Genomic DNA, 26197 nt, shown 5'->3' on the forward strand with positions numbered 1-26197 from the left:
CAAAAAACCTTTGTAAAGTCCTCAGGATGATCATAATACAGTACCGCCCAGATTTTCGCCGGATCAATGCCAAAACCGGCGGACAATGAGTAATAACCTAGAAAAGGGACCTACCTGACATGACCTAATGTGACTCGAGGTCAGGTGAATACATTAGTCATCAAGATGGGTGACCACAAATCTACCTACCATGTGATTAAAGATGTTATTTACAAAGTGCTGAAAGACAGCGGGAGCATTTGTCAACCCAAATGGTATCACAATGTTTTCATAGTGGACCTCAGGTGTATTGAAGACTGTCTTCCACTCATCCCCCCCCCCCCCCCTCCTTAATTCAACGGAGATTATATGCCCCCTGAGATCAAGTTTAGAAAACCATTCTGCTGTTACAATCTGGTTAAAGATTTGAGGTGAGAAGATATGAATCCCATACCGTGATCCGATTAAGTTCTTGGAAATCTAGGCAGGGGCGTAATACCCCCCCATCCTTCTTCATTACAAAGAAAAATCCCGCAACAATGAATGAAGACTGTCTGATATGGCCCTTTTCCAGACTTTCAGAGATTTATAGTATCTCTGGACCAGAGATGTTATATAGTCTGCTCTTTGGCACCGTGGCCCCAGGTATAAAATTAATGGCGTAAACGTAAGGACGATAAGGAGGGCGTTCTTGACTCCCCTGTTCTGAAAAGTTCCCCAAAGTAAGACAGGTATTCAGGCAGAGATTGGGTACCCACCCTGGCTAGCTAGGTGCCCAAGCAGTGTCCTTGACAATACTCACTCCATTTTACAAACTCCCGATGCTGCCAATTTACCAAAGGGTTGTGCAGAGTGAACAACGGTAGTCCAAGAACCACAGGAGAGGGCAGACCCTCTAGCACATAACAGTCAATACCTTCTGAGTGCGTGGCCCCAACCTGTAGATGTAACCCCTGGATGGCTTGAGTAAAATACCCCTGTCTCAAGGGTGCGGAGTATATGGTGATTATGGGAATAGGTCTGGACATTGGGGATTTGGATGTTTTGCCCCCAGCAGTTCGCCATCGGGTGCATTTACTTCACCTGTGGGAATTTATACTATCCAGCTACCATACCATCACCCCAGAGGACCCCTTTAAGCAGCGTCGGTCCTCACTGACCGAATACCACAGGTGGCGTCACGAACAAACTTTATTCTTTAACTTCCTTTAAAGACCTTTCCCTTTACTTGGGCACCCAGGGCCACAGACTGGGTCGCAGCCACCGTAACGTCCCCTTTAAGTACTGGACCCGTTACAGAGTACCCCACTGCCCTAGCGGGTGACTCATCTTGGCGTCAGGAACAGGATGTACCCGGGGGCGAACTGCTGGGGGCGAAACATCCTATAACCGGACATTGTATGTGGTTTGATGACATGGGCCTGGACAAACCTGGCGTCTATCAAATTAAACCCCGCCCCACTGCCCAGAAAGGCTGAAATGACCACCTTATTTTTGGTCAGATAGATCTTGGCTAATAAAAAAATGGGATCTACCCACAGAGGAAATATGTGCACCCGGGTTGCCAACCTCCCCTCAACCCGGGATTTTCAATTTCCGGCGGCTGATTACTGTGGGATAAGGTAGGCCAAGCACCCACAAAATGACCCTTTCCAGCACAAAAAAAACAGACGCACCCCTTTACGCCAAACTACAGTTAGACCAACAGAACATGCTTCCCCACCCAACTGCATTGGTTCCTCATTTGACTCAGACCCCGGCCTCCCCACAAATTGGAGTGTCTCTTTGTCTCTGGCGAAGACGGTGGTCTACACGGATAGCCAAAGACGTGGCTGCCTCAAGGGAAACCGGAGTCTCATGCAGGGCAAAGGCATCCTTCACCCTTACTGATAGCCCTGTACAGAACTGGGTACAGAGTACGGGATTGTTCCACTTAGTATCGGTGGACTACCCCCGAAACTCAGAGCAATACTCCTCCACCGGCCGGTGTCCCTGCCGAAGCTGATGTTGAATAAATTTGGCTAGGGAGTCGTGGTACATCTGACCCAGCATATGCAAAAAAAAAAAAAAAAATCTTCAAACGTTCTAAGCGACTGAGAGTCGGCCGGGAGACAAAATGCTCAGACTTGGGGGTCAGCCTGAAGAAGATAAATTACGATTCCCACCCGGTTGCTCCCCGGTTCCTTAGGAGTGAGGACGTACTTTAAAGTGTAGCTTACATGACTCCTGAAAACAACAAACTTGTCTCGCCTCCCAGAGAACCTGTCAGGCAATGCGATCTTGGGCTATGTCTGGGGCTGCCTGGGAGTTGCGGTCCCTAAACCAGATGAGTTAAGGTGCTAAAAAAAATCTACAGTACGTAGGTCTGCCACCTAAAGGCTCAGTTGCTGCAGTTGCCCTGCCAGAGCAGTAATAGGGTCCATGATGGATAGAAAAAAATGGTTTCCCAAGAGTTAACGTCATGGCACTGTTGCAGGACATCCTGGGGTCACTATCCCTATTACTTCTGATGGTGAAGACACTGGGGCTACATGCCTTGGTGAGCTCCTAAATCAGCCTTTCAGCCTTTATCTGTCCCCTCACCCACCCAAGGAAGTGGGGAGTAGTGGTATTTAAGAATACACAAACCAGACTAACAAGGGAGGACGTATAGGAATAAATTAACATACCAACCATACAGCTATGCACTCGCAAACAGAGTGGAACACCAGGAAGGGAAAACGAAATATGAGAGAATGAAGATATGCCCACAGACAAATCACCAAGAAAGTCTGTTGAAAAACTCTTGTAACGCCTCCTCAAACTACCAACAGCTCCAACTCCAGAACAAGGCAGTATGAAACTAAAACTGGCAATACCTGATTGCTAGAGGCAAGTATGTATAGTAGAGGGGATTGTCCAACACTGAACAGCTGAGATCATCAAAGCAAGAAAGCTCCAGAAACTCTCAATTGAATAGCTTGACCCCTACACTTCTAGCAGAAACCTGCACTGTTTTAATATGATGGTGAAGTGCTTCTAATCCGTGCAGGAGTACAAGAAATCAGACACTATGGTCTTCTGGCTCCTCTCTGTTGCGGTAAACCCATGTACACAGTGACTGCAGCAGCAGAATAGTGAGTGCAGCTCTGTAGTATTGTTGTAAACTCAGCAATTTTGTGGGAGGGGAAAATTGTACAATTCCTTGTAATTTCCATTTATTTATTGTATAAGGAGTTACTTATAAACGTTCTGGACCATTTCAAGATCACTGCTTGTTGTAAACTAATAGTGAAAACACCCAGCTGATGGCTTTCCTGCTGTATATCGGTTCACATAATAATCTCTGAGCTGTGAACATCAGCTGCACAACTTTCACTTGTTCTGATCATTTGCTGCAATGTATCAGTGCAGGTAACACAGATTTATTAGGAAGTTGCTTTTCAGTATAAAATGATGAAGCTTTGTGGACATTAGACCTGGTGAAGCTGCGTCGCACTGCGGTTACATTACACTGGATCCCGCTTATAGTGGATTGTTCTTGTCTTCAGCACCAGCACACTTGGTATCACGAGGGGCCGAACACGCTGAAGATCGCTCGACTGTGGATTGCACGATACTCCTTACCTCGGTACGTTGTGTAGTTGGTATCGTCACCATGTAGGGAACACTCCTGGTGAAGTAGGCATGGCTTGCGGGGCATCAGGTGCTATATCTGCTGGTCCCTGTTTCGTTCCCCCCTCTCTCTGTTTGCCTGGAGTGTTCCTATGAATCGTGTTGGATTATGTTCCCATCCAATCAGATTGTAGTTTGGAGACTGGAAGCAGCCACGTGATTGGATGGTTATCATTTCCCCCCACTCTGTATTTACCCATAAGATCTACTGTATACATGACTGTTCCCCCCCTTATGCCCGTCTTCTGCAGGGCGATGCTTCGATTGGAAAATGCCCGGGAATACAGAGTCATCCCAGAATCCACCAGGACATCCCAGAAACAAGACCTGCACAAATCCCTGCGTGTGAGTAGAATGGAGGGCAGACACTTTAACTTAGAGGCAGCATTTTATTAATGCTTCCTTTCCAAAATCTCTGCTGTCAGTACATGAAAGCACTTTAGTGTATACTCAGAGGCTGGAAATCTTTCCAGAATGAACCCACTTCAAAAGGTTTGTTACAGTGTATCAGTGTGAGCGTTATCAGACCGGATCCAGATCTGTTTCACCCCTTAACGACATTTGATATATATATGTCACGGTCACCAACCAATGCGGTATATATACACCTGCTGTTGATTTATTTTTTTTTTTATAATTCTGCCTCCCAAAAATCGCAGTAAAGCTTGGCGCACATTTATCCTGTATTCTACGCTGTACTTACATCGGCGTTTCCATTTAAATCTCTGAAATGCGTGATTCAGACGTAACTCCCGGTATTCCCTATAATGAGGCAGATGGAGGCACTGAGGACGCCATCTTGCCTATGATACGGCGGTGTCTGTCTTTTTAGGCATGCATAAAAGTGCGATAGGCCACAGTTTTGTGCACTCTGCTGCCTCATTAGTGAATGGATCCCTCAGAGGTTTCAACTTAATCACATCACTTGGAGATGTAGTTTGAAACACCGATGTAAGTGCTCAGCATAGAGCGCTGGATAAATGTGATCTGAAACATTATGTAAAATGTTTCCATTAAAAGCTTCAAAATCCACAAAAAAGCAAGTCCCCACACAGGTCTGTCATCTGTTAATGGAAATATAGGGGGCTTCAATGTTATTGGTAGCACAAAGGCTCTGGAAAAGCTAAATGGCTCCTCGCCCCCAAATGAAATTAAAGGGAACCTGTCACCCCCAAAACCGAAGATGAGCTGAGCCCACCAGCATCAGGGGCTTATCTACAGAATTCTGTAATGCTGTAGATAAGCCCCCGATGTATCCTGAAAGATGAGAAAGAGGTTAGATTATACTCACCCAGGGGCGGTCCGGTCCGATGGGCGTCGCGGTCCGCTCCGGCGCCTCCTATCTTCAGAGGATGACGTCCTCATCTTGTTTTCACGCTGCGGCTCCGGCACAGGCGCACTTTGTCTGTCCTGTTGAGGGCAGAGTAAAGTACTGCAATGCGCAGGTGCTGGGCCTCTCTGACCTTTCCCGGTGCCTGCGCACTGCAGTACTTTGCTCTGCCCTCAACAGGACAGACAAAGTGCGCCTTTGCGCGGCAGGAAGTCAAGAAGAGGACGTCATCGTAAGAAGATGGGAGGCCCCTGGACCGGACCGCCCCCCCCCCAGGTGAGTATAATCTAATCTCTTTTTATCATCTTTCAGGATACATCGGGGGGCTTATCTACAGAATTACAGAATGCTGTAGATAAGCTCCTGATGACAGTGGGCTTAGCTCATCTTCGATTTTGGGGGTGACAGGTTCCCTTTAAGCAAATTCTGCGCTTCCAAATCCAAATGCCTCCTCCATTCTGAGACCCACGGTGTGCCTAAACCACATTTAGTGTCCATGTTTGGCATTTCTGTAGTGCTGATAATTCACCCATTTTACGTGTGAATGTCTCCAGAAGAACGTGCTGGTCACTACAACGTGTGCTGGTCACTACAACGTGTGCTGGTCACTACAACGTGTGCTGGTCACTACAACGTGTGCTGGTCACTACAACGTGTGCTGGTCACAACAACGTGTGCTGGTCACAACAACGTGTGCTGGTCACTACAACGTGTGCTGGTCACTACAACGTGTGCTGGTCACTACAACGTGTGCTGGTCACAACAACGTGTGCTGGTCACAACAACGTGTGCTGGTCACAACAACGTGTGCTGGTCACAACAACGTGTTCTGGTCACAACAACGTGTGCTGGTCACTACAATTTATGGGTCATTACAGTGGTGGTTTGCAACTCTCTCATGCATGTGATAGTAGACACGGCACTTTTGGGGACAAAGGTGCGCAATTAGGATCCAAAGATGTTGGTTATTTTTTTTTTAAACTCTAGGCACACTCCTTCAAGTGACCCCATTTTGGAACTTAAACCCCTTTGGGAATTTATCTACAGGTGTAGTGACAATTTTGACTCCATGGATGTTTTCCAGAAACAAGCAGCAGTGGATGTTTGAGTGAAAATTGCAGTACTGTAAATACACTTGGCACTCGTATTGATGTATTCAGGAAAATATATATATTTTTATTGAAGAAAATTCCAGACAAAAATAGAGATGTTGCGGAGACAAGACCTTCATCAGTCATCTGGAAGAGGCAAAGCTGTGTGTTGCAGCATCATGTGAGAGTCTGCGGTGTCTACCGCTCAGACTGAAAGCGCTCTGAGTACTGCAATTTTCACTCAAACATCCACTGCTGCTTGTTTCTGGAAACATCCATGGAGTTAATCGTCACTATATCTGCAGATGAATTCCCAAAGGGGTATAAGTTCCAAAATGGGGTCACTTGAAGGGGGATTCTGCTTTTCTAGCATTTGAGGGCTCTGTATATGGAGTTTGCAAACTATTTTAGGAAAATCTGCGCTCCGTTCCTCCTGAGTCTCTCCGTATGGCAAAGTAGTACTGTACAGCCACAGATGTGTTATTTCTATTTTCAGCACAAATTTTGGTGCCATTTTTACCCATTTCCCAGTGTGAAAATGTAAAATTTGGGGATAAAAAATTTTTTTGTGGTAAAAATGTAATTATTTTTTTCTTCACTGCCCAATAGTAAAAAATTCTGTTCCCCACCTGTGGTGTAAATATGATCGGTGCACCCCTAGATTAACGAATTGAGAAGTGTAGTTTGTAAAATGGAGCCAGGTATGAGGGATTAAGCTGTTCTGGCACCTCATGGGCTCTCCCAATGTGACATGGCACCATCAAACCTGTCCAACAAAATCTGAACTCCAGTATAGCGCTTTTTCTTTTGAGTTTTGCACTGTGCCTCAAAAGTGCGGTAGTTTTCAACCACATATGGTGTATCTGTATACTTAGTAGACATTGCACAACAAATATTGGTGTCCATTTTCTCCTGCTATCTTTTGAAAAATGGAAAAAAATTGGGGCTAGAACAACATTTTTGTGGGAAAAATATTTATTTTTTCATTACCACAGATCAACGTTGCAAAATTCTGTGAAGCATTTGTGGGTTCAAGGTGCTCACAAAACATCTAGATAAATTCCTTGAGGGGTCTAGTTTCCAAAATGGGGTCACTTGTGTTTTTTTTTCACTGTTTACGCACATCAGGGGATCTCCAAACGGGACATCACACCCCGCAGAACATTCTATCAGTCTGCATTCCAAAATGTCATTCCTTCTTTTCTGAGCCTTGCAGTGCGCCCAAACAGTAATTTACCACCACATATGGTGTATGTGTGCACTCAGGAGAAATTGCACAACATATTTTCGGTTCCATTTTCTCCTGTTACCCTTGTGAAAATGCAAAATTTGGGGCTAAAAGAACATTTATGCAGGAAAAATATGATTTTTTTTTATTATTATTTTTATGGCTATATGTAGTAAACTTATCTAGATGTGCACCTTGAACCCCCAGGCACTTCAGAGAAGTTCCTTGAGAGGTCCATTTTCCAAAATGGGGTCACTTGTGGGGAGTTTCGACTGTTTAGGCACATTAGGGGCTCTCCAAACGCGACATGGCGTCAACTAATTATTGCAGCAAATTTTACATTTAAAAAGTCAAATAGCGCTCCTTCCCATGTAGGACCCTGCCGTGCGCCCAAACAGTGGTTTTCACCCACGTATGGAGTATCTGCATGCTCAGGATAAAATGCACAACTAATTTTGGGGTCAATTGTTTTCCTGTTACCCTTGCGGAAAAAAAAAAAAAAAAAAGTCTAAATTAAATTTTTGGTAAAAATGAAAATTGTTTGTTTCCTTCCACATTCCAAAAATTCCTATGTAGCACCTAAACGGTTAATAAACGTCTTGAATGTGGTTTTGTGCACCTTTAGGGGTGCAGTTTTTAGAATGGTGTCACTTTTGGGTATTTTCTGTCATATAGGACCCTCATAGTCACTTCAAATGTGAGGTGGTCCTTTAGGGGAAAAAAAAAATGGTTTTGTAAATGTTGAAAAAATGAGAAATCCTTGGTCAACTTTTAACCCTTCTAACAAGAAAAATTTGCTTCAAAAATTGTGCTGATGTAAAGTAGACATGTGGGAAACGTTATTTATTAACTATTTTGTGACATACCTCTGATTTAAGGGCATAAAAATTAAGTTTTGAAAATTGCAACATTTTCGACAAAATTCTGATTATTTTTTTTTCACATTACACGCAAGTCATGTCAAAATCTTTTACCACCATCATGAAGTACAATATGTCACAAAGAAACCTCAGAATCAGTGGGATCCGCTAAAGCGTTCCAGAACTATTGCCATGTAAAGTGACACTGGTCAGAATGGTAAAATTTGGCCCGGTAATTAGTGTCAACAGGCTCAGTGTGAAGGGGTTAATATCTATGCTGATACATTGTGCCAAACGCTCCACAGTCTGGGTTACGAATTCAGCTTCTGAAAGCAGAGACCTTGAGACTGTGTCCATCGCTGTCTTTTCTTGTTCCACAGTCCTTGAACAACTTCTGCAGTCAGATTGGAGACGATCGCCCTCTGTCCTTCTGTCACTTTAGTCCGAACTCAAAACTTTTGGCGACAGCGTGCTGGTAAGTGAATTATCGGTCACAGGTATGTGGGTAAGGCCTCTTTCACACTTCCGTCTTTTAGCTCCTGTCGAAATCCGTTGATTTTTGAAAAAACAGGATCCAGCAAATTTTTCTAATGGATCCAGTTTTTTCCATAACAGACTTGTATTAGCGACGGATTGTGACTGATGGCCATCCGTTTCATCCGACTAAATCCGTCGGAAAATCGCTGTCCGTCGGGCTGAGAAAACGTTCAGAGGAACGTTTTTTCTGCACCTCGGAAAATCGCTCAGTGACGGATCCTGCGCTGTCCGTCGTTGGCTATAATGGAAGCCTATGGGCGCAGGATCCGTCACTGACTGTCAAAAGCAGGAATCCAGTGCAGCATCAATAGTAACAAGATATAATGTAAAAAAATTTTAAAAATCGCAATATTCTCACCTTCCGGCGTCCCGCGCAGCGTTACCGATGCTCCCAGCACCTAGCGTTCCCATGGATGCATTGTGAAATGACCCGATGACGTCACGGTCTCTCGAGACCGACGTCATCAGAGGTCATTGCACGCAAGGCATTACTGGGAACGCCAGCTGCCGGGAGCATCGCGAGCATCGGTACCGCTGTGCGGGACGCCGGAAGGTGAGAAGATTGCGATTTTTATTTTTTTAAATATTTTTAACCTGGGTTTTGTTGTGTATGCCTTTTCACATCGGAAAACCGCTGAGAAGACGCATACACAACAGGTGCACATAGCCTTGACGGGTCCATCAGAAAAACGGGCCCAGTGCACCCGTTTTTTACAATCTGCACAGGATCCGTCATTTCAACATTTTGACGGATCCTGTGCAGATTGTAAAAGCGGAAGTGTGAAAGAAGCCTAAGGCTCATCCGTAAGACAAGGTCTGACCCAACTGCACAATGGTTGCTATAACCTGCAGTGGGATATACTTTACACATTGGGCCCATTGTTTATATCCTGCACTGGTAAAGATACCAAATGTGGGTCCATCTTACCAGTCCCAGGAAAGCGGGACTTAAGTCCTCTGTTCTCCCGTCAGGACCGACGTTGGGGGAGTGACTGGACAATTTCCCGGGGCCCCCAGCGTTTCCAGCAGAAACTACATTGGTAATAGCAGTTCTACATTATCCGTGTAGATTCCAATGTTAAGACTGCTGCAGGACCTATGGTGACATCATGTTCATGTGACCATGACATCACCACAGATCCTGTACTGTGCAGGAGTCTAGAACAGGGGTGGGCAATTAATTTTCCCAAGAGGCCACATGAGACCGTGACTGTTGTGGAGGGCCGAACCAATAGGCTGAAATAAATTAAGCTGAATATTAGTATCAACATATTAATAATATAATAATTATAATTAATATTATTTATATTACTCAGTATTGAGCAGAATTACGTATGCTAACATTACCCTATATACAGTTTGAACCTGAATACAGACCCTTCTATATATCGTATGAGGCCCACACAGCCCCCCCATGTCAAGCATATGAGGCCAACACAGCCTCCCCATATCCTGCATATGAGGTCCACACAGCCTCCCCATGTCAAGCATATGAGGCCAACACAGCCTCCCCATATCCTGCATATGAGGCCCACACAGGCTCCCCATGTCCTGCATATGAGGCCCACACAGCCTCCCCATGTCCTGCATATGAGGCCCACACCGCCTCCCCATGTCCAGCCTATGAGGCCCACACAGCCTCCCCATGTCCAGCATATGAGGCCCACACAGCCTCCCCATGTCCTGCATATGAGGCCCACACAGCCTCCCCATGTCCAGCCTATGAGGCCCACACAGCCTCCCCATGTCCTGCATATGAGGCCCACACAGCCTCCCCATGTCCTGCATATGAGGCCCACACAGCCTCCCCATGTCCAGCCTATGAGGCCCACACAGCCTCCCCATGTCCTGCATATGAGGCCCACACAGCCTCCCCATGTCCTGCATATGAGGCCCACACAGCCTCCCCATGTCCAGCCTATGAGGCCCACACAGCCTCCCCATGTCCAGCCTATGAGGCCCACACAGCCTCCCCATGTCCTGCATATGAGGCCCACACAGCCTCCCCATGTCCTGCATATGAGGCCCACACAGCCTCCCCATGTCCTGCATATGAGGCCCACACAGCCTCCCCATGTCCTGCATATGAGGCCCACACAGCCTCCCCATGTCCAGCCTATGAGGCCCACACAGCCTCCCCATGTCCTGCATATGAGGCCCACACAGCCTCCCCATGTCCAGCCTATGAGGCCCACACAGCCTCCCCATGTCCTGCATATGAGGCCCACACAGCCTCCCCATGTCCAGCCTATGAGGCCCACACAGCCTCCCCATGTCCTGCATATGAGGCCCACACAGGCTCCCCATGTCCAGCCTATGAGGCCCACACAGCCTCCCCATGTCCTGCATATGAGGCCCACACAGGCTCCCCATGTCCTGCATATGAGGCCCACACAGGCTCCCCATGTCCTGCATATGAGGCCCACACAGCCTCCCCATGTCCTGCATATGAGGCCCACACAGCCTCCCCATGTCCAGCCTATGAGGCCCACACAGGCTCCCCATGTCCTGCATATGAGGCCCACACAGCCTCCCCATGTCCTGCATATGAGGCCCACACAGCCTCCCCATGTCCAGCCTATGAGGCCCACACAGCCTCCCCATGTCCTGCATATGAGGCCCACACAGCCTCCCCATGTCCTGCATATGAGGCCCACACAGCATCCCCATGTCCTGCATATGAGGCCCACACAGCCTCCCCATGTCCTGCATATGAGGCCCACACAGCCTCCCCATGTCCTGCATATGAGGCCCACACAGCCTCCCCATGTCCTGCATATGAGGCCCACACAGCCTCCCCATGTCATGCATATGAGGCCCACAAGGTCCTAGTGGTGGCTTTCACACTGACTTATTTAGTGTGAAGGAGATGATTTTTGTAGACTAGAATGGCCCTTCAAAGGGGTATTATCATGGTTATTTTATTTCAGAACCTGCGCCACCCCCTGTCCATGAGAAGTCTGGTACTGTGCCTCTACCCCATAAAAATAAATGAAGCTGAGCTGCAGTAACACGGACAACCCATAGTCAGGAGTGGCAGCAGTGTTTTCTCATTCTGGTCAACCCCTTTAAGTCCAGTTCTATGAGATGACCCCATCGTGCTTGTCACCGCTCCCTTTGGTGATTGTAGCTTTTTCTTCCCAGGAGCGGACTGTGCAAGCTTTGGTCAATTCCAGACTGCCAACCTGTACGGACCCTGAGAGGTAACTAGAGAGGGGAGCTGATAATTGTGGGGGGCAAGTAGTGATCTCTGGCTGCATCATGATGGGACTTGTAGTTTTTCACAGGGTTGGAGATTCTGGTGTTACTGGACATTAACCCCTTCACAGCCAGGCGATTTTCCCTTTTCATTTTTTTTCCTTCTTCTAAGGGTCAAAGCCTTTTCAGTTTTCCATCCACATAGCCGTATGAGGTCTTAGTTTTTGCGGGAAGAGTTGTACTTTTAAGTGACACCATTTATTTTATCATGTGATGCACGAGAAAGCAGGGAAAAAATCCCGTGCGTTGAAATTGAAAAATAAGTGCAATGTGTCATTTGTGTTTTATTTACCATGTTCGCTACATGGTGACGTGACCTGGCAATCAGATTCTCCGGGTCCGTGTGATTACACAGATGCCAAACACGTATAGTTTGGGGGGTTTTAAGTGGTGAAAAAATTTGGAAAGGTGTTAAACTTTGCTTGGGTTAAACTTTGCTTTTGTCCCCACTTTCCGGGACCCATAACACTTTCAATTTTCGGGTTATTAGGCTGTTTGAGGGCTTTTTTTTTTTTTTTTTTTTTTTTCAGCCTCAGCTGCCGTTTTTACTGATACCATTTTGGGGTTACATAAAATGTTTTGATCGCATTTTAGTGCAATGTTCCTGTGGCCAAAAAACAAATTTTTTTTTTTGTTCGCTTTTTATCAATTGGATTAACTTATTTTATTTATTTTTCTCTTGTATGTCAACGGTTGTGAATGGGTTAAGGAGACATTTGTTTGGTTAATGCATTGTTTTTTTTTTTTTTTTTTCTTTCTCCAGGACACAACACAAATGTAGGCGCCATAGTGTTTCACCCCAAGTCCACGCTGTCACTGGATGAGAAGGATGTGAATCTGGCCTCCTGCGCTGCAGACGGTTCTGTCAAACTGTGGAACCTGGAAAGGTGATAAAACAGCCTGTCCACAGAGCGTGCAGCTTGGGAAACCCTGGGATTACCGCCTGTCATGGGGTCAGCATGTGCGGTTCGCTGCCTCTTACAGGAACCTCCTGTCATAGCAGAATCTTCATGATTTATTAACGAGCAGGAGAACAATAAAACATTCCTGGAGCAAAACTGGCCGAGATTTCAGATCGATCATTGTGCATCCAGAACCGCATCCTGTATCCACGCGCTCCCATGTTTTCTTCACTTCTGTCCTGCTCTGAGCGAGGGGCTCCCCAGGGGCTCTTGTAGTGCTGTAATCTGCCATGGGTATAGCTCCTGCCTCTGGGAATTATTTACTATCATCTGTTTTCCAAGACACGAACATGATTTCACCAAAGTGCAGCCCCAACGATCTGCCTCCTGTTGTGTAAGAGTGCTGGACACACAGCGATGTCACTGTGCTGCTATCCGCTGAGGTTTTGGAGCAGAAACTCTACAAATCCTTCTAAAAAAAAAAAAAACTCCGAAAACTTAGCAAAAGGACTCGGTGTGCACACAGTCTTGGGGACCTGCCTATTCATGTGCTATTTTTCTGCACACTTCTCATGTATTTTCCAGGCGAGGTTGTGCCATATCAACCTTGTGACTCTTGTGGCCCCTGTAGAACCGGCTCTTCTCCTGCGCGGTCCTTGTCTGCCTCCACTATACATACACAATGCATCAGCACACTGCAACTATTGATTACACAAACGCCAATATTGCTGCAAAAAGTTAAAAATGTAAGGTACTTGGTTTGCATTTTTTGATCAGAGTGCAAAAGCCATCCGACCACGTCAAGGAGACCTTTTAATATAGACGGACCGTAAACACTAAATGTCTTACCTCTCTCTGTGCCAGAACAGTCTTATGTGAATGGGGAGTGGAAAGGAAACCAGGCATAGCTCGCAATTAAAACCTTATGTGGGAAAGATGGGTGGACATGGGTGCTGAGCCCTGGAGGAGGCCAACCTTCTCACCATGCGTTTCCTGTAGCTCTTATGAAGCAGGATCTTTTCTGCTGCCTCTGAGACTCCTTAGGACAGGCACATCCTCTGCACTGTCCTTGTGTACCTCCTCACTATAGGGCAGGCTCTTTTCCTGCTCTGTCCTTGTGCCCCCTAAAGAGCAGGCTGTTCTCCTGTGGCCCCCTAAAGAGCAGGCTGTTCTCCTGTGGCCCCCTAAAGAGCAGGCTGTTCTCCTGTGGCCCCCTAAAGAGCAGGCTGTTCTCCTGTGGCCCCCTAAAGAGCAGGCTGTTCTCCTGTGGCCCCTATAGTGCATTTTCTTTGCCCTACCCCACGTGTCTCCTGTAAACTGTGTTCCGCAGGCTCTTCTGCGTTGTCCCTGCAATCCCATAGAACTTTCGCTGCCTGTCCCTCTGGGCCTCCTTTGACCCCTTTATCTGTGTGTTATACATTCCTTGCAGTTAACCCCCTAGACAATATTGTCTCTGTCCAACTGTATAGATTGCAGGGGCCCCTCAGGACATAGAAGGGTTAACATCCTGGACCCCATGGTCATTGTGGAGCTCACCTGGCTTCTCATCCGAGCTATGAACACAATAATAGGGGGGCTTATATTTTCGAATAGCTTATGGGTGTGAGCAGCAGGTGATCGGATAAGCGGCTTTAGTTTGCCTCCTTCCTGAAGAGCAGCAAGCGTGGCCTGTGTAATATGGCTGGCGGCCCCTGCTCTCATTACTCAGTGATTAGCGGCATGATGAGTATTTACCTTGCTCTTCCTCATTAAGTTGTACTACTTCAGTCTCTGAAGAGGTAATTAATGCCGATTCTGGGGCCGGGAGCCGTCGTCGTGGTGAATGATCCCTGTGGGGAATACATATCACACTTTACCTGCGGACTCTGCAGTCGTGTGAACCCCCACCACTCATGTCCCGCAGAGAGATGTGGGAATCGAGCGCACACCTCGGCTCTGGGGGGGGGGTGACCCGCGGTATCACTTGGCTGACCCTATAGTTAAGTAGATCTGTTCTGTGATTAGTTTAGATCTGCAGATTTTAACTCTAAACTGTTCCGACAACCTGCTCTGGAATTTTATTATTTTGTGATGTTGTCGGGGCTCCACCAGGGTGAGCACACTGCATGAGTATACACTGCCATAGTAGTACAGTGAGCTCCCCCTAGTGGTGACACTGGGGAGTTACAATGTTATAATTTTTTATGCAGATTTGGAGCTTTCTATTAGCAAAATAGAGCACCAACTGCAGTATGCGGTGTGCAAGGTGCGATGCCCCTTATAATATCAATTACAACCCCTAGCAATCACCTACTGACTTTTATAGAAATACCAGCTCTCCTCTGATGGATCCAGTGATCATTTTGTCTCTTCCTGCAGCGATGAACCGGTTGCAGATATTGAGGGACACACAGTGAGGGTGGCGCGAGTGACATGGCATCCATCTGGGCGGTTTTTGGGCACCACATGGTATGTACAATTTGCCTGTGACTCTGTAAGGCGGCGGTATTTTATTCTTTAACCCTTTGCTATCTTTAGTTATGACAAGTCCTGGCGCTTGTGGGACTTGGAAGCGCAGGAGGAAATTCTGCATCAGGAGGGTCACAGTAAAGGGGTGTACGACCTCTCCTTCCACCTGGACGGCTCCTTGGCTGGCACTGGGTAAGGAGCAATGAGAATATTATTGCTACTGTTAAAGATGGGTTCTTTACTTATGTTTACGGGGTCTGCTGGGAGTTGTAGTTTCTCAACAGCTTGAGAACTACTTACAATCATGACTGCTTTATTGTGGTCCGCAACCTGCGGCTCTCCAGCTTTGTAAAACTACAGCTCCCAGCAGACCCGTCCTGCGTACAGGATGACGCAGGCATTAGTGGAAGTTCTGCTATTTGCACTTTTACATGGTTTTATTTTTCTTTCTCTCCATTCTCATCCAATACAGAGGTCTGGACGCCTTTGGGCGAGTGTGGGATCTGCGGACCGGCCGCTGTATTATGTTCCTAGAAGGGCACCTGAAAGAAATCTACAGCATTAACTTCTCTCCTAATGGGTAAGATGATAGGAATTGTCAGTGGATGATGGGTGTAGATCGAGTCCATTCCTTTTATCTGGACTTGCTGCATGGTGGACATCACCGTATAAAAACATGAAATCTGCTGCTATTATTGGCCACATAATTGATCCTTTCTGCTCAATCTTGAGGTTCCAGATTATCAGGTGGTGCATTAAAGGAATTCACTGTATGCACATTATTCATCCAGACAAGATGGTTACTGGTGCCTCTTCATGTTTTCCTCTTTTCTGTGTCAGGTTTCATATTGCTACCGGCAGTGGGGACAACACCTGTAAAGTTTGGGACCTTCGGCAGCGGCGCTGCATCTACACCATCCCGGCTCACCAGAACCTGGTCAGCGCCGTGCGGTTCCAGCGTAAGTTCATGGGATTATTTATTACAGCAGACAAGATGATGACATGTGGCCGTAGTTTGCAGTGCTGAGGTTACATACATACCCTTAGCATTGCAAAAATACAACACCAGTCATGCCCTGCTAACCCCAAAGCAATGCACGATTGGAAAATCATCAGTGTGCATACATTTGTATGGGGGCAGAATGGTGCAGCTGATAAATGAGTCCTGTTCTGCAACATCTACTAGTTATTCCTGGCCAAGATGTGGTGTCAGTTCACATAAGGCACATACCCTGTACCCACCTCTACTATAGAGGACACTAGACTACATGACATTGTAAGCCAGGCCCAAGTTTCGGCCATGTTCAGCCCACAGATGTTACATAACAGGGTAAGTTTGTGGGTTATCTACACAGAGGTAAATGATGACATTGCAGCCACCACTAGGGGGAGCCACTTGTTAACTCCAGTGTGTGTGCACAGGCTCCCTCTAGTGGTGACTAGGTGTCCAGAATTATTAGGTAACATTGTGATCCACAGGTTCTGTTGTCCCTTTAAATACATAACACCTCCTTCTATTCCAGCCACAAACGGACAATACTTGCTGACCGGCGCTTATGACAACACCGCTAAAGTCTGGACGCACCCGCTGTGGTCTCCTCTAAAGACGCTTGCCGGTCACGAGGGGAAAGTGATGGGTGTGGACATATCCTCAGATGGAGAACTCATAGCCACCTGCTCCTACGACAGAACTTTTAAGCTTTGGATGGTGGAATAAAATAGAGTTAAACCAATGAACATTGACCCAGCTTCTGACATGCTGGTAGTTGTAGTTCTCGAACAACCAGCACGAGACAGGTTGCAGTATGGGAAGTGAAATGTCTACTCTTATGTATATATTTTTTTATGCTTCTAAAATAAATGTTTATTACATAGCAGTGGATTGATCTGTCTCTGCCTGGTAGCAGTCTGTGTATAATGGTAAGAAAAACATAGCTGCCAAAGACGGCACAACATGGGGCTGCAGGTTGAGACTCCGATTGAAGCTCAGGCCATTCTCATTGAATCCAGACCGTGGACATTGAGTGAAGACATTTATATGAGGTTGTCGCTGAGGTCCCTGCACAGAAGGGGCAGCGGCAGGCTCTAGAGTCTTACTGGCATAATTATCTAATATATGATGATTAAACCCATAAAAGAATTCCACTTCGTATTAGTCTCCACCCTGTATGAACCTACCAGCAGAACTTTGAATGCAGCTCCGGCTGTGACTGGAGTACAAGATACAGCAATTATTGGCTCACAATCCTATGTTCATTTAAAATGGGGAATCACATTGAGAAGTTTGGATTTGACACCTTATACGGTTTATTAAGAAACACTGTCTTGACATTAGGCCGCATCCTGTATAATGGTATACGTATAGTACAGATCTTCCTGCATCGTCTTCCAAGACGACTGTTCGTAGATCCCAGTGGGGTCACCCCGGTCCCCACAGTAGCTTGCGAGTCCAGAAAATGGAAAAGATCAGTAGCATACTGACCACCAGCATAGTCATCATCATGTAGGAGAACAGGCGGAACTGAGGGTTCCGGAGACACTGCCAGGAGGAGTCCTCAGAGGGAATAGTGGACGGGGGAGTCTGTACTTGAGTTTGTTGAGCACCGTACAAGGACCCCGTGTCCTGGGCGACATTAAGAGTATAGACTGAGGAGGGACGCTGGAAGAAGTTCAGTCTCCGGATGTCTTGGGCAGAAAGTCCATGTTTCTCTGGCTCCAGTTTGAGATGGCCGAGGATGACCGTGTTGGTGGGAAGATCTGTGATCACCTGGTCCAGGTGTAGCATAGTGGTATGGCGGCACAGCGGGCAGTGTAGGCGGTTCCTCACCTGGGTGGTGAAGCTCAGGTGGGCCAGGCACTCCATGCAGAAGGTGTGGTGGCAGCTCAGCAGTTTGGGGGTGCGGAACGTGTTGTTGTACGGATTCCAGCACACGGGACACTCGCACTCCGGGTCGAGCTTGGAAGCGTCCGCCATGTTTATCGCTCATTTAAAGCCGGTTACAGTCCAGGATGTTGATCAATTAGATTCTAGAAGAGAAACACAGAAAATGTTGTAAAGAAGCACGAGGAGACAACGGCGCCTCCCTGGGGCAGACGTCATCGCCCTTCATAGATCCTGTTTACTTACAACCCCCCAAAATCACCATGAACTCTGACCGCACTAAAGTCTCTATCACTGTGTCTACAGAACTTTGCCCTGTCGTTCTGCGGTCACTAGCTGCGGCCATCTGCTCCGGAAGCGCGGGAACATTGTACCTGTAAACACGGAGCACTCTCATAGGGCTCACATCATACACAGCAGGGAACAAGATGGAAGACCCCAGAGAGAGACACGTGGGGAACAGTAAAATATGTATCGCCACAGGATAGTGGTGACACGAGGGGAGGGGTGGGCACTATGGTGGCGACGCTTTGGGGGACATGATGGGTAGAGGGATATAGAACAAAGGCAACACTCGGGGAGCAGACATGATGGCGGCAACACTTGGGAGGGGACAGGACAACAATATTTCCAACATTTGGGGGATAGAGCAGTGACAGTATCACTTGTATGGTTCCAGATAAAAAATAAAAAAAAAAGTTTCTGAGCATTACATTGAGGAGTGTTGGTTGATCACAGAGCCCCCCCATACTTGCCTCTACTGTGTATCCCTTCACCCCTCCGTCTCGGGCTCGCACTTCTCAGGCTCTAGAATCCAGGACGACTGTGAATCCGGATCTGAGCCCTGAGGCAGCAGGATGTGTCCCTGTCCCGGGGATCAAGATAAACAGTCACTTCTGTGTGCAGGTGACGAAATATCACTAATACCCTTAGTACATCACTGTCATCCCCCCATATATCAGTGAGATGGACCCTCGTTTTTCACTGTTGTCGTCCCCGTATATCAGTGACATTTACCTTCGTATGTCCCAGTTGTCCCCTTATCGATCAGTGACGTGGTCCCTCACTGTTGTCCCCCCATATAAGTGGCTTGGACCCTCGTCTGCCACTGTCACCCCCTCATATCAGTAACATGGACCCTCGTACATAGTGGCCGGCTCAGATTCACACAGATGACAGATCATTTTGAGGAGTGACGGTGTTGTCAATTTGTGCAGGTAACATACAGCTATTGTTCTATGTTATCAGACATCTAGTGTGCGCAGGAAGGCATCGGCCTCTATGTGCCTACCGCTGGGTAGTGGTGGAGTCAGATCCGACAGTTTGGTAGAGGCTGAAATCACTTATGGGTGTAAATGTCTCCATGGTGTGAAATGGCTGATAACAGAAGACAACAGAGTACAATTAGGGTACAGACATGTAGCAGCCACGTTGCAGCCTTTCCCACTGCTGATAACAGGGGACAATAGCTTGCATTCATCTGTCCTGTCAGTCCATAACTAGAATGGCTAATAACGGAACAATTGATGCCATTCATCAGTCCTGACAAGATCGCACAAGGACCCGGATCTGTAAGTGAAGATTTACCATGAGGGTCCTCCATACTACAAACCACGGTAAAGGGGCGCAATCATTTGGTGGAGGTTTCTGCTGCTCCACCAGCAATAACTCCCATCATCAACTACCCACAATGAGCAGACACTTACCGGGAGCAGGCAGGGCAGCCGTTCTGTCTGCGGGATCTCAGCCCTCAGGAAACCTCGCATGGAGCAATGAATGCAGTCACCCCGAGGATACACGGTGCACTGGGGACCTGGAATGTTGTATGTCAGGCAGGTAAAGGGTTAAATTAAGAGCTGCCAAGCCCAGGATCTGAAGGAGGCAGAAGAGAGGAGAGGAGACTCCAAGGAGAGGAGAGGCAAAGTCTGACACACTGTGCAGGTAACAGGTGAGCACTGATCAGGAGGCGGAGCAAAGGGATATCGGTTATAATGTGGGCAGTATCTAATCCTACCCTGTGTGATACTGTCTGCTTGAGCTGTGTATCTAATCCTATCCTGTGTGATACTGTCTGCTTGAGCTGTGTATCTAATCCTATCCTGTGTGATACTGTCTGCTTGAGCTGTGTATCTAATCCTATCCTGTGTGATACTGTCTGCTGAGCAGTGTATCTAATCCTATCCTGTGTGATACTGTCTGCTGAGCTGTGTATCTAATCCTATCCTGTGTGATACTGTCTGCTGAGCAGTGTATCTAATCCTACCCTGTGTGATACTGTCTGCTTGAGCTGTGTATCTAATCCTATCCTGTGTGATACTGTCTGCTTGAGCTGTGTATCTAATCCTATCCTGTGTGATACTGTCTGCTGAGCTGTGTATCTAATGCCATCATGTGTGATACTGTCTGCTAAGCCATGTATCTAATCCTATCCTGTGTGATACTGTCTGCTGAGCCGTGTATCTAATCCCATCATGCGCGATACTGTCTGCTGAGCTGTGTATCTAATCTCATCATGCGCAATACTGTCTGCTGAGCTGTGTATCTAATCCCATCATGTGTGATACTGTCTGCTGAGCTGTGTATCTAATCCCATCATGTGCGATACTGTCTGCTGAGCTGTGTATCTAATCTCATCATGTGCGATACCGTGCTACTGACCTGTGCAGAGTTCATCCACTTTTGTGTAACACAATCCATGAACCTATAGACTGTTACCATGGAGACACATAGATCTGCGTAGGAGCTGTAGATACAAAACGGTAGATACTGTCTGCTGAGCCGTGTATCTAATCCTATCCTGTGTGATACTGTCTGCTGAGCCGTGTATCTAATCCTACCCTGTGTGATACTGTCTGCTGAGCCGTGTATATAATCCTACCCTGTGTGATACTGTCTGCTGAGCCGTGTATCTAATCCTGTCCTGTGTGATATTGTCTGCTGAGCCATGTATCTAATCCTATCCAGTGTGATACTGTCTGCTGAGCTGTGTATCTAATCCTATCCTGTGTGATACTGTCTGCTGAGCTGTGTATCTAATCCTATCCTGTGTGATACTGTCTGCTGAGCAGTGTATCTAATCCTACCCTGTGTGATACTGTCTGCTTGAGCTGTGTATCTAATCCTATCCTGTGTGATACTGTCTGCTTGAGCTGTGTATCTAATCCTATCCTGTGTGATACTGTCTGCTGAGCTGTGTATCTAATGCCATCATGTGTGATACTGTCTGCTAAGCCATGTATCTAATCCTATCCTGTGTGATACTGTCTGCTGAGCCGTGTATCTAATCCCATCATGCGCGATACTGTCTGCTGAGCTGTGTATCTAATCTCATCATGCGCAATACTGTCTGCTGAGCTGTGTATCTAATCCCATCATGTGTGATACTGTCTGCTGAGCTGTGTATCTAATCCCATCATGTGCGATACTGTCTGCTGAGCTGTGTATCTAATCTCATCATGTGCGATACCGTGCTACTGACCTGTGCAGAGTTCATCCACTTTTGTGTAACACAATCCATGAACCTATAGACTGTTACCATGGAGACACATAGATCTGCGTAGGAGCTGTAGATACAAAACGGTAGATACTGTCTGCTGAGCCGTGTATCTAATCCTATCCTGTGTGATACTGTCTGCTGAGCCGTGTATCTAATCCTACCCTGTGTGATACTGTCTGCTGAGCCGTGTATATAATCCTACCCTGTGTGATACTGTCTGCTGAGCCGTGTATCTAATCCTGTCCTGTGTGATATTGTCTGCTGAGCCATGTATCTAATCCTATCCAGTGTGATACTGTCTGCTGAGCTCCTGGATGTATTCCTGTCCTGTGTGATACTGTCTGCTGAGCCTTGTATCTAATCCTATCCTGTGTGATACTGTCTGCTGAGCTGTGTATCTAATCCTTTCCTGTGTGATACTGTCTGCTGAGCTGTGTATCTAATCCTATCCTGTGTGATACTGACTGCTGAGCGTGTATCTAATGCCATCATGTGTGATACTGTCTGCTGAGCCGTGTATCTAATCCTATCCTGTGTGATACTGTCTGCTGAGCTGTGTATCTAATCCTATCCTGTGTGATACTGTCTGCTGAGCTGTGTATCTAATCCTATTCTGTGTGATGTGTGATCCTGTCTGCTTAGTCATATCTAATCCCATCATGTGTGATACTGTCTGCTGAGCTGTGTATCTAATCCCATCATGTGCGATACTGTCTGCTGAGCTGTGTATCTAATCTCATAATGCGCAATACTGTCTGCTGAGCTGTGTATCTAATCCCATCATGTGTGATACTGTCTGCTGAGCTGTGTATCTAATCCCATCATGTGTGATACTGTCTGCTGAGCCGTGTATCTAATCCTACCCTGTGTGATACTGTCTGCTGAGCCGTGTATCTAATCCTACCCTGTGTGATACTGTCTGCTGAGCAGTGTATCTAATCCTACCCTGTGTGATACTGTCTGCTGAGCCGTGTATCTAATCCTATCCTGTGTGATACTGTCTGAGCTCTGTATCTAATCCTGTCCTGTGTGATATTGTCTGCTGAGCCATGTATCTAATCCTATCCAGTGTGATACTGTCTGCTGAGCTCCTGGATCTATTCCTATCCTGTGTGATACTGTCTGCTGAGCTGTGTATCTAATCCCATCATGTGCGATACTGTCTGCTGAGCTGTGTATCTAATCTCATCATGCGCAATACTGTCTGCTGAGCTGTGTATCTAATCCCATCATGTGTGATACTGTCTGCTGAGCTGTGTATCTAATCCTATTCTGTGTGATCCTGTCTGCTGAGCCGTGTATCTAATGCCATCTTGTGTGATACTGTCTGCTAAACCGTGTATCTAATCTCATGTGTGATACTGTCTGCTTAGTCATATATCTAATCCCATGATGTGCGATACTGTCTGCTGAGCTGTGTATCTAATCCCATCATGTGCGATACCGTGCTACTGACCTGTGCAGAGTTCATCCACTTTTGTGTAACACAATCCATGAACCTATAGACTGTTACCATGGAGACACATAGATCTGCGTAGGAGCTGTAGACACAAAACGGTAGATTTTTGAAGATATTTTTCATTTCAGATGCATGAGGCGAAATAAGAGATGGTCACAAAGGAGGAAATTCCTCACCGTGTGTATGAGGGTCCGATGCGCCAGATGTCGCCCCGATGCTGGCACTTGGACATAATGATGACGACTCTGTGGGCAAAAAGAAGTGGCTGTCAATGAGAGACCATGCATAGAAAGACACTAATAAATGGTGGCCCCCTCCATGGCCCCGGCTCTCGCAGACTTCCTGCTCCGATAATGCCATATAATACTCTCTGTGTTTGGAGGTCAGTAAATATTACTCAGGAAAACACGCCGGGAATCCACGTCTGAACGCGCCTCAAACATCAGCTCATTACTGCCGCCTTCTAGTCACAAGTCATAAAGGCAAAGCTCTGCGGTGTCTATGGAGGAGATAGAACTAGACGCTGCGCTGTCTCCACCTGCTGGACACAAACTGAACTGCATGGAGATAGTTAAATCAGTCATTGAACCAAAAGATGGAGGCATTATATAGTATGTATAATGACCCTTACACTCAGGGCACAGGGACAAGAACGAGAAAAACGAGCAACAATGTCCTTATTTTAAAAAAATATATATAGTGTGCTCATGGAAGGGCCTTGTGGTCCCGATTGATTGAACTGGGAATCAGAGCACCACAAAAGAAAATGAGACTGTAGGTCTTGCTGCAGTGTTAATTTATTTGATCCAGCAAGGAACTAAAAACAGATATAGTCCAACGTTTCGACCGAGAGTGGTCTATGTCAACGACATCTGTATATAGCAAGAGTCGGGAACAACGAAATGCGGCAGAGTGTGAGACCCTGACACCCGGGGCACAGGGTAATGACCCAGACGCTCAGGGCACAGGATCATGACGCTGACGCTCAGGGCACAGGATCATGATGCTGACGCTCAGGGCACAGGATCATGATGCTGACGCTCAGGGCACAGGATCATGATGCTGACGCTCAGGGCACAGGGTAATGACCCAGACACTCGGGGCACAGGATCATGATGCTGACGCTCAGGGCACAGGATCATGATGCTGACTCTCAGGGCACAGGGTAATGACCCAGACACTCGGGGCACAGGATCATGATGCTGACACTCAGGGCACAGGATCATGATGCTGACGCTCAGGGCACAGGGTAATGACCCAGACACTCGGGGCACAGGATCATGATGCTGACACTCAGGGCACAGGGTAACGACCCTGACACTCGGGGCACAGGATCATGATGCTGACATTCAGGGCACAGGGTAAGGACCATGATACTCGGGGTCCATAACGATGTGAGATACGGTCCCTCGTTCTTGGGTAATGATTCTGTGACGTTATATTTGCTTTGCGATTTCCCTTACAAATGATCTGTACTCAGTGACTGGGGGGGGGGGGGTAGTTCTGTGTACCCCCTTAAATTAGAGGGATCTGTCCTCTGACACAAGGTTTCCATTTGCATTCATGTAAATGAGTGCAGGGATCAGACAATGATGAGTTGTGCAGAACCGGGTGCGACTTGCGGTGTCATTGTCCCGAAGTAACGTGATCCTGTGTGAGTTGATGAAGCCACGCCAACATAGTGAGTAAATATAGTTACCAGGCACAGTGTGAACACAGACCGGACGAGCCGGTACCCGAGCCCTGGACATTCTCCTGCGGGACGGCTCCCATCACCACAGTCCCATGCTGTGGAGGAACGTCCAAGGAACCTTCATCAGGACGGCCATGACTTGGCAGAACTTCGATCTTTTGGGCTGAAGATGAGGTCAGGACATCTGCAAAGCTGCAGGGACCAGGTTTTCTGAAGTCTTTTCCTATAAAACCTTGGTGAACTACCTCTTGCCATTGGCCATAGAGTCCTCCCATGGAGCTGGAGTATTCAGTGCCCGAGTGTCCGATTTGCTTTGCGACTTACGACAACGTCTTTAAGACCCCGCTGCTCCTGCCGTGCTCGCATACCTTCTGCATGGAGTGCCTGTCCAAGCTTTGTATCTTCCAGAAGGAGCTGGAGACATTCTGCTGCCCCATGTGCCGGGCCGTAGTCACTATCCCAACAGGGGGCATACCTAAGCTGCCCCCTAATATGAACATTGCAGCTCGGTTCCCCCCTTGGATGGGCGAGCTTCAGAAAGTGTGGATAGAAGGGTCCAAACTGTGCTGGAAGAAAGGGTATGGCCACAACTACATCACGAGTACACCCAACACGCTGTCTTATTTTCCCCCAGGGCAGGAGCAGGACGTGGTCATCAGTGTCCATCTCCTGGGTCCAACACAACCACGTATCTCCCAGCCCGGTGACCTGATGGTGGTCCCACGACAACCTCATTATCACCGCTGCAACCTCATGCTGAGGAACTACGGCTGCATCCTCTGGGTCTTCATCTGCTGCATCATTTTGCTGTTTTTCATGGTGTTTTTCCCAACATATCTGCGCCTTTAACAACATGACTGTCATCTGTCCTCCATCCGGAATCCTGAGGTATCAGTGTTCATCCCTGGCGGACTCCATGAGAGACAGTTCCCAAGACTTCGTCCACCACCAAAGGCCGGTCCCTTTCATTACCCATTTTGTTATCCCGCACCCCCTTACAGTTACATATGGTATGGTCCAAGTTGGGAGAATCCTTTACTGGGTTTTATGGTCCCATATATCCATCTATATATAGTTTGGTGTTTTTGGCTACAACACGGTCTGGGGAAATGCAAGTAGAAAATCTGCAAAAATTTACCCAAACAGTAAAATATCAGACTATGACCTGCGGTCAGTTCTGCGTCCTTACTTTATCTAAAAGACGGGGAAAGTCGCAGTGTGCGCCAAATGCACAACGTAAGGGTACGTTCACACAGGACTTTTTTGCTGCTTTTTTTTGCTGCTTTTTTTTATGCTAATTTTCAGCTGCTTTTTACAGTACCAGTAAAACCTATGAGATTTCAGAAATCTCATGCACACACGTTGGTTTTTTGTTTGATCA

The 26197-nt window shown here is 47.1% G+C and overlaps 4 protein-coding genes across 11 annotated transcripts in view; 2 read left to right on the top strand and 2 right to left on the bottom strand.

Moving 5' to 3' along the window:
* PRPF4 (pre-mRNA splicing tri-snRNP complex factor PRPF4) overlaps positions 1-17161 on the top strand; it is a 24945-nt gene extending 7784 nt beyond the window's left edge. For all 4 annotated transcript variants that reach the window (XM_077283938.1, XM_077283940.1, XM_077283937.1 and 1 more), the window contains exons 5-14: positions 3510-3589; positions 3885-3978; positions 8523-8617; positions 11824-11882; positions 12701-12824; positions 15198-15287; positions 15357-15479; positions 15760-15867; positions 16128-16246; positions 16811-17161. In XM_077283938.1, the coding sequence (XP_077140053.1) occupies positions 3510-3589; positions 3885-3978; positions 8523-8617; positions 11824-11882; positions 12701-12824; positions 15198-15287; positions 15357-15479; positions 15760-15867; positions 16128-16246; positions 16811-17004 (1086 nt within the window). In that variant the 3' untranslated portion in view covers positions 17005-17161. The remainder of the gene's footprint in view (positions 1-3509; positions 3590-3884; positions 3979-8522; positions 8618-11823; positions 11883-12700; positions 12825-15197; positions 15288-15356; positions 15480-15759; positions 15868-16127; positions 16247-16810) is intronic.
* RNF183 (ring finger protein 183) lies at positions 17155-20011 on the bottom strand. Of its 2 annotated transcripts, none has more exons than XM_077283954.1 (2): positions 19875-20011; positions 17155-18314 (listed from the first exon to the last, which is right to left on the bottom strand). In XM_077283954.1, exon 2 carries the CDS (start codon positions 18259-18261, stop codon positions 17707-17709), a length of 555 nt encoding a protein of 184 aa, XP_077140069.1. In that variant the 5' UTR covers positions 18262-18314; positions 19875-20011; the 3' UTR covers positions 17155-17706. The 2 variants fall into 2 exon arrangements, with proteins under 2 accessions (XP_077140069.1, XP_077140067.1); XM_077283952.1 differs by lacking the exon at positions 19875-20011 and adding an exon at positions 18920-19019.
* Positions 19984-26051, top strand: LOC143805099 (E3 ubiquitin-protein ligase RNF183-like). Its single transcript, XM_077283948.1, has 2 exons — positions 19984-20116; positions 23252-26051. Exon 2 carries the CDS (start codon positions 25090-25092, stop codon positions 25663-25665), a length of 576 nt encoding a protein of 191 aa, XP_077140063.1. The 5' UTR covers positions 19984-20116; positions 23252-25089; the 3' UTR covers positions 25666-26051.
* WDR31 (WD repeat domain 31) overlaps positions 23118-26197 on the bottom strand; it is a 40012-nt gene continuing 36932 nt past the window's right edge. For all 4 annotated transcript variants that reach the window (XM_077283942.1, XM_077283944.1, XM_077283947.1 and 1 more), the window contains 2 exons: positions 23300-23368; positions 23118-23205 (listed from right to left, as the gene is read on the bottom strand). The gene's annotated coding sequence lies outside the window, so the exon portion shown is untranslated. The remainder of the gene's footprint in view (positions 23206-23299; positions 23369-26197) is intronic.

This window comes from Ranitomeya variabilis, chromosome 2, assembly GCF_051348905.1.
Source record: "Ranitomeya variabilis isolate aRanVar5 chromosome 2, aRanVar5.hap1, whole genome shotgun sequence".
Lineage (NCBI taxonomy): Eukaryota > Metazoa > Chordata > Amphibia > Anura > Dendrobatidae > Ranitomeya > Ranitomeya variabilis.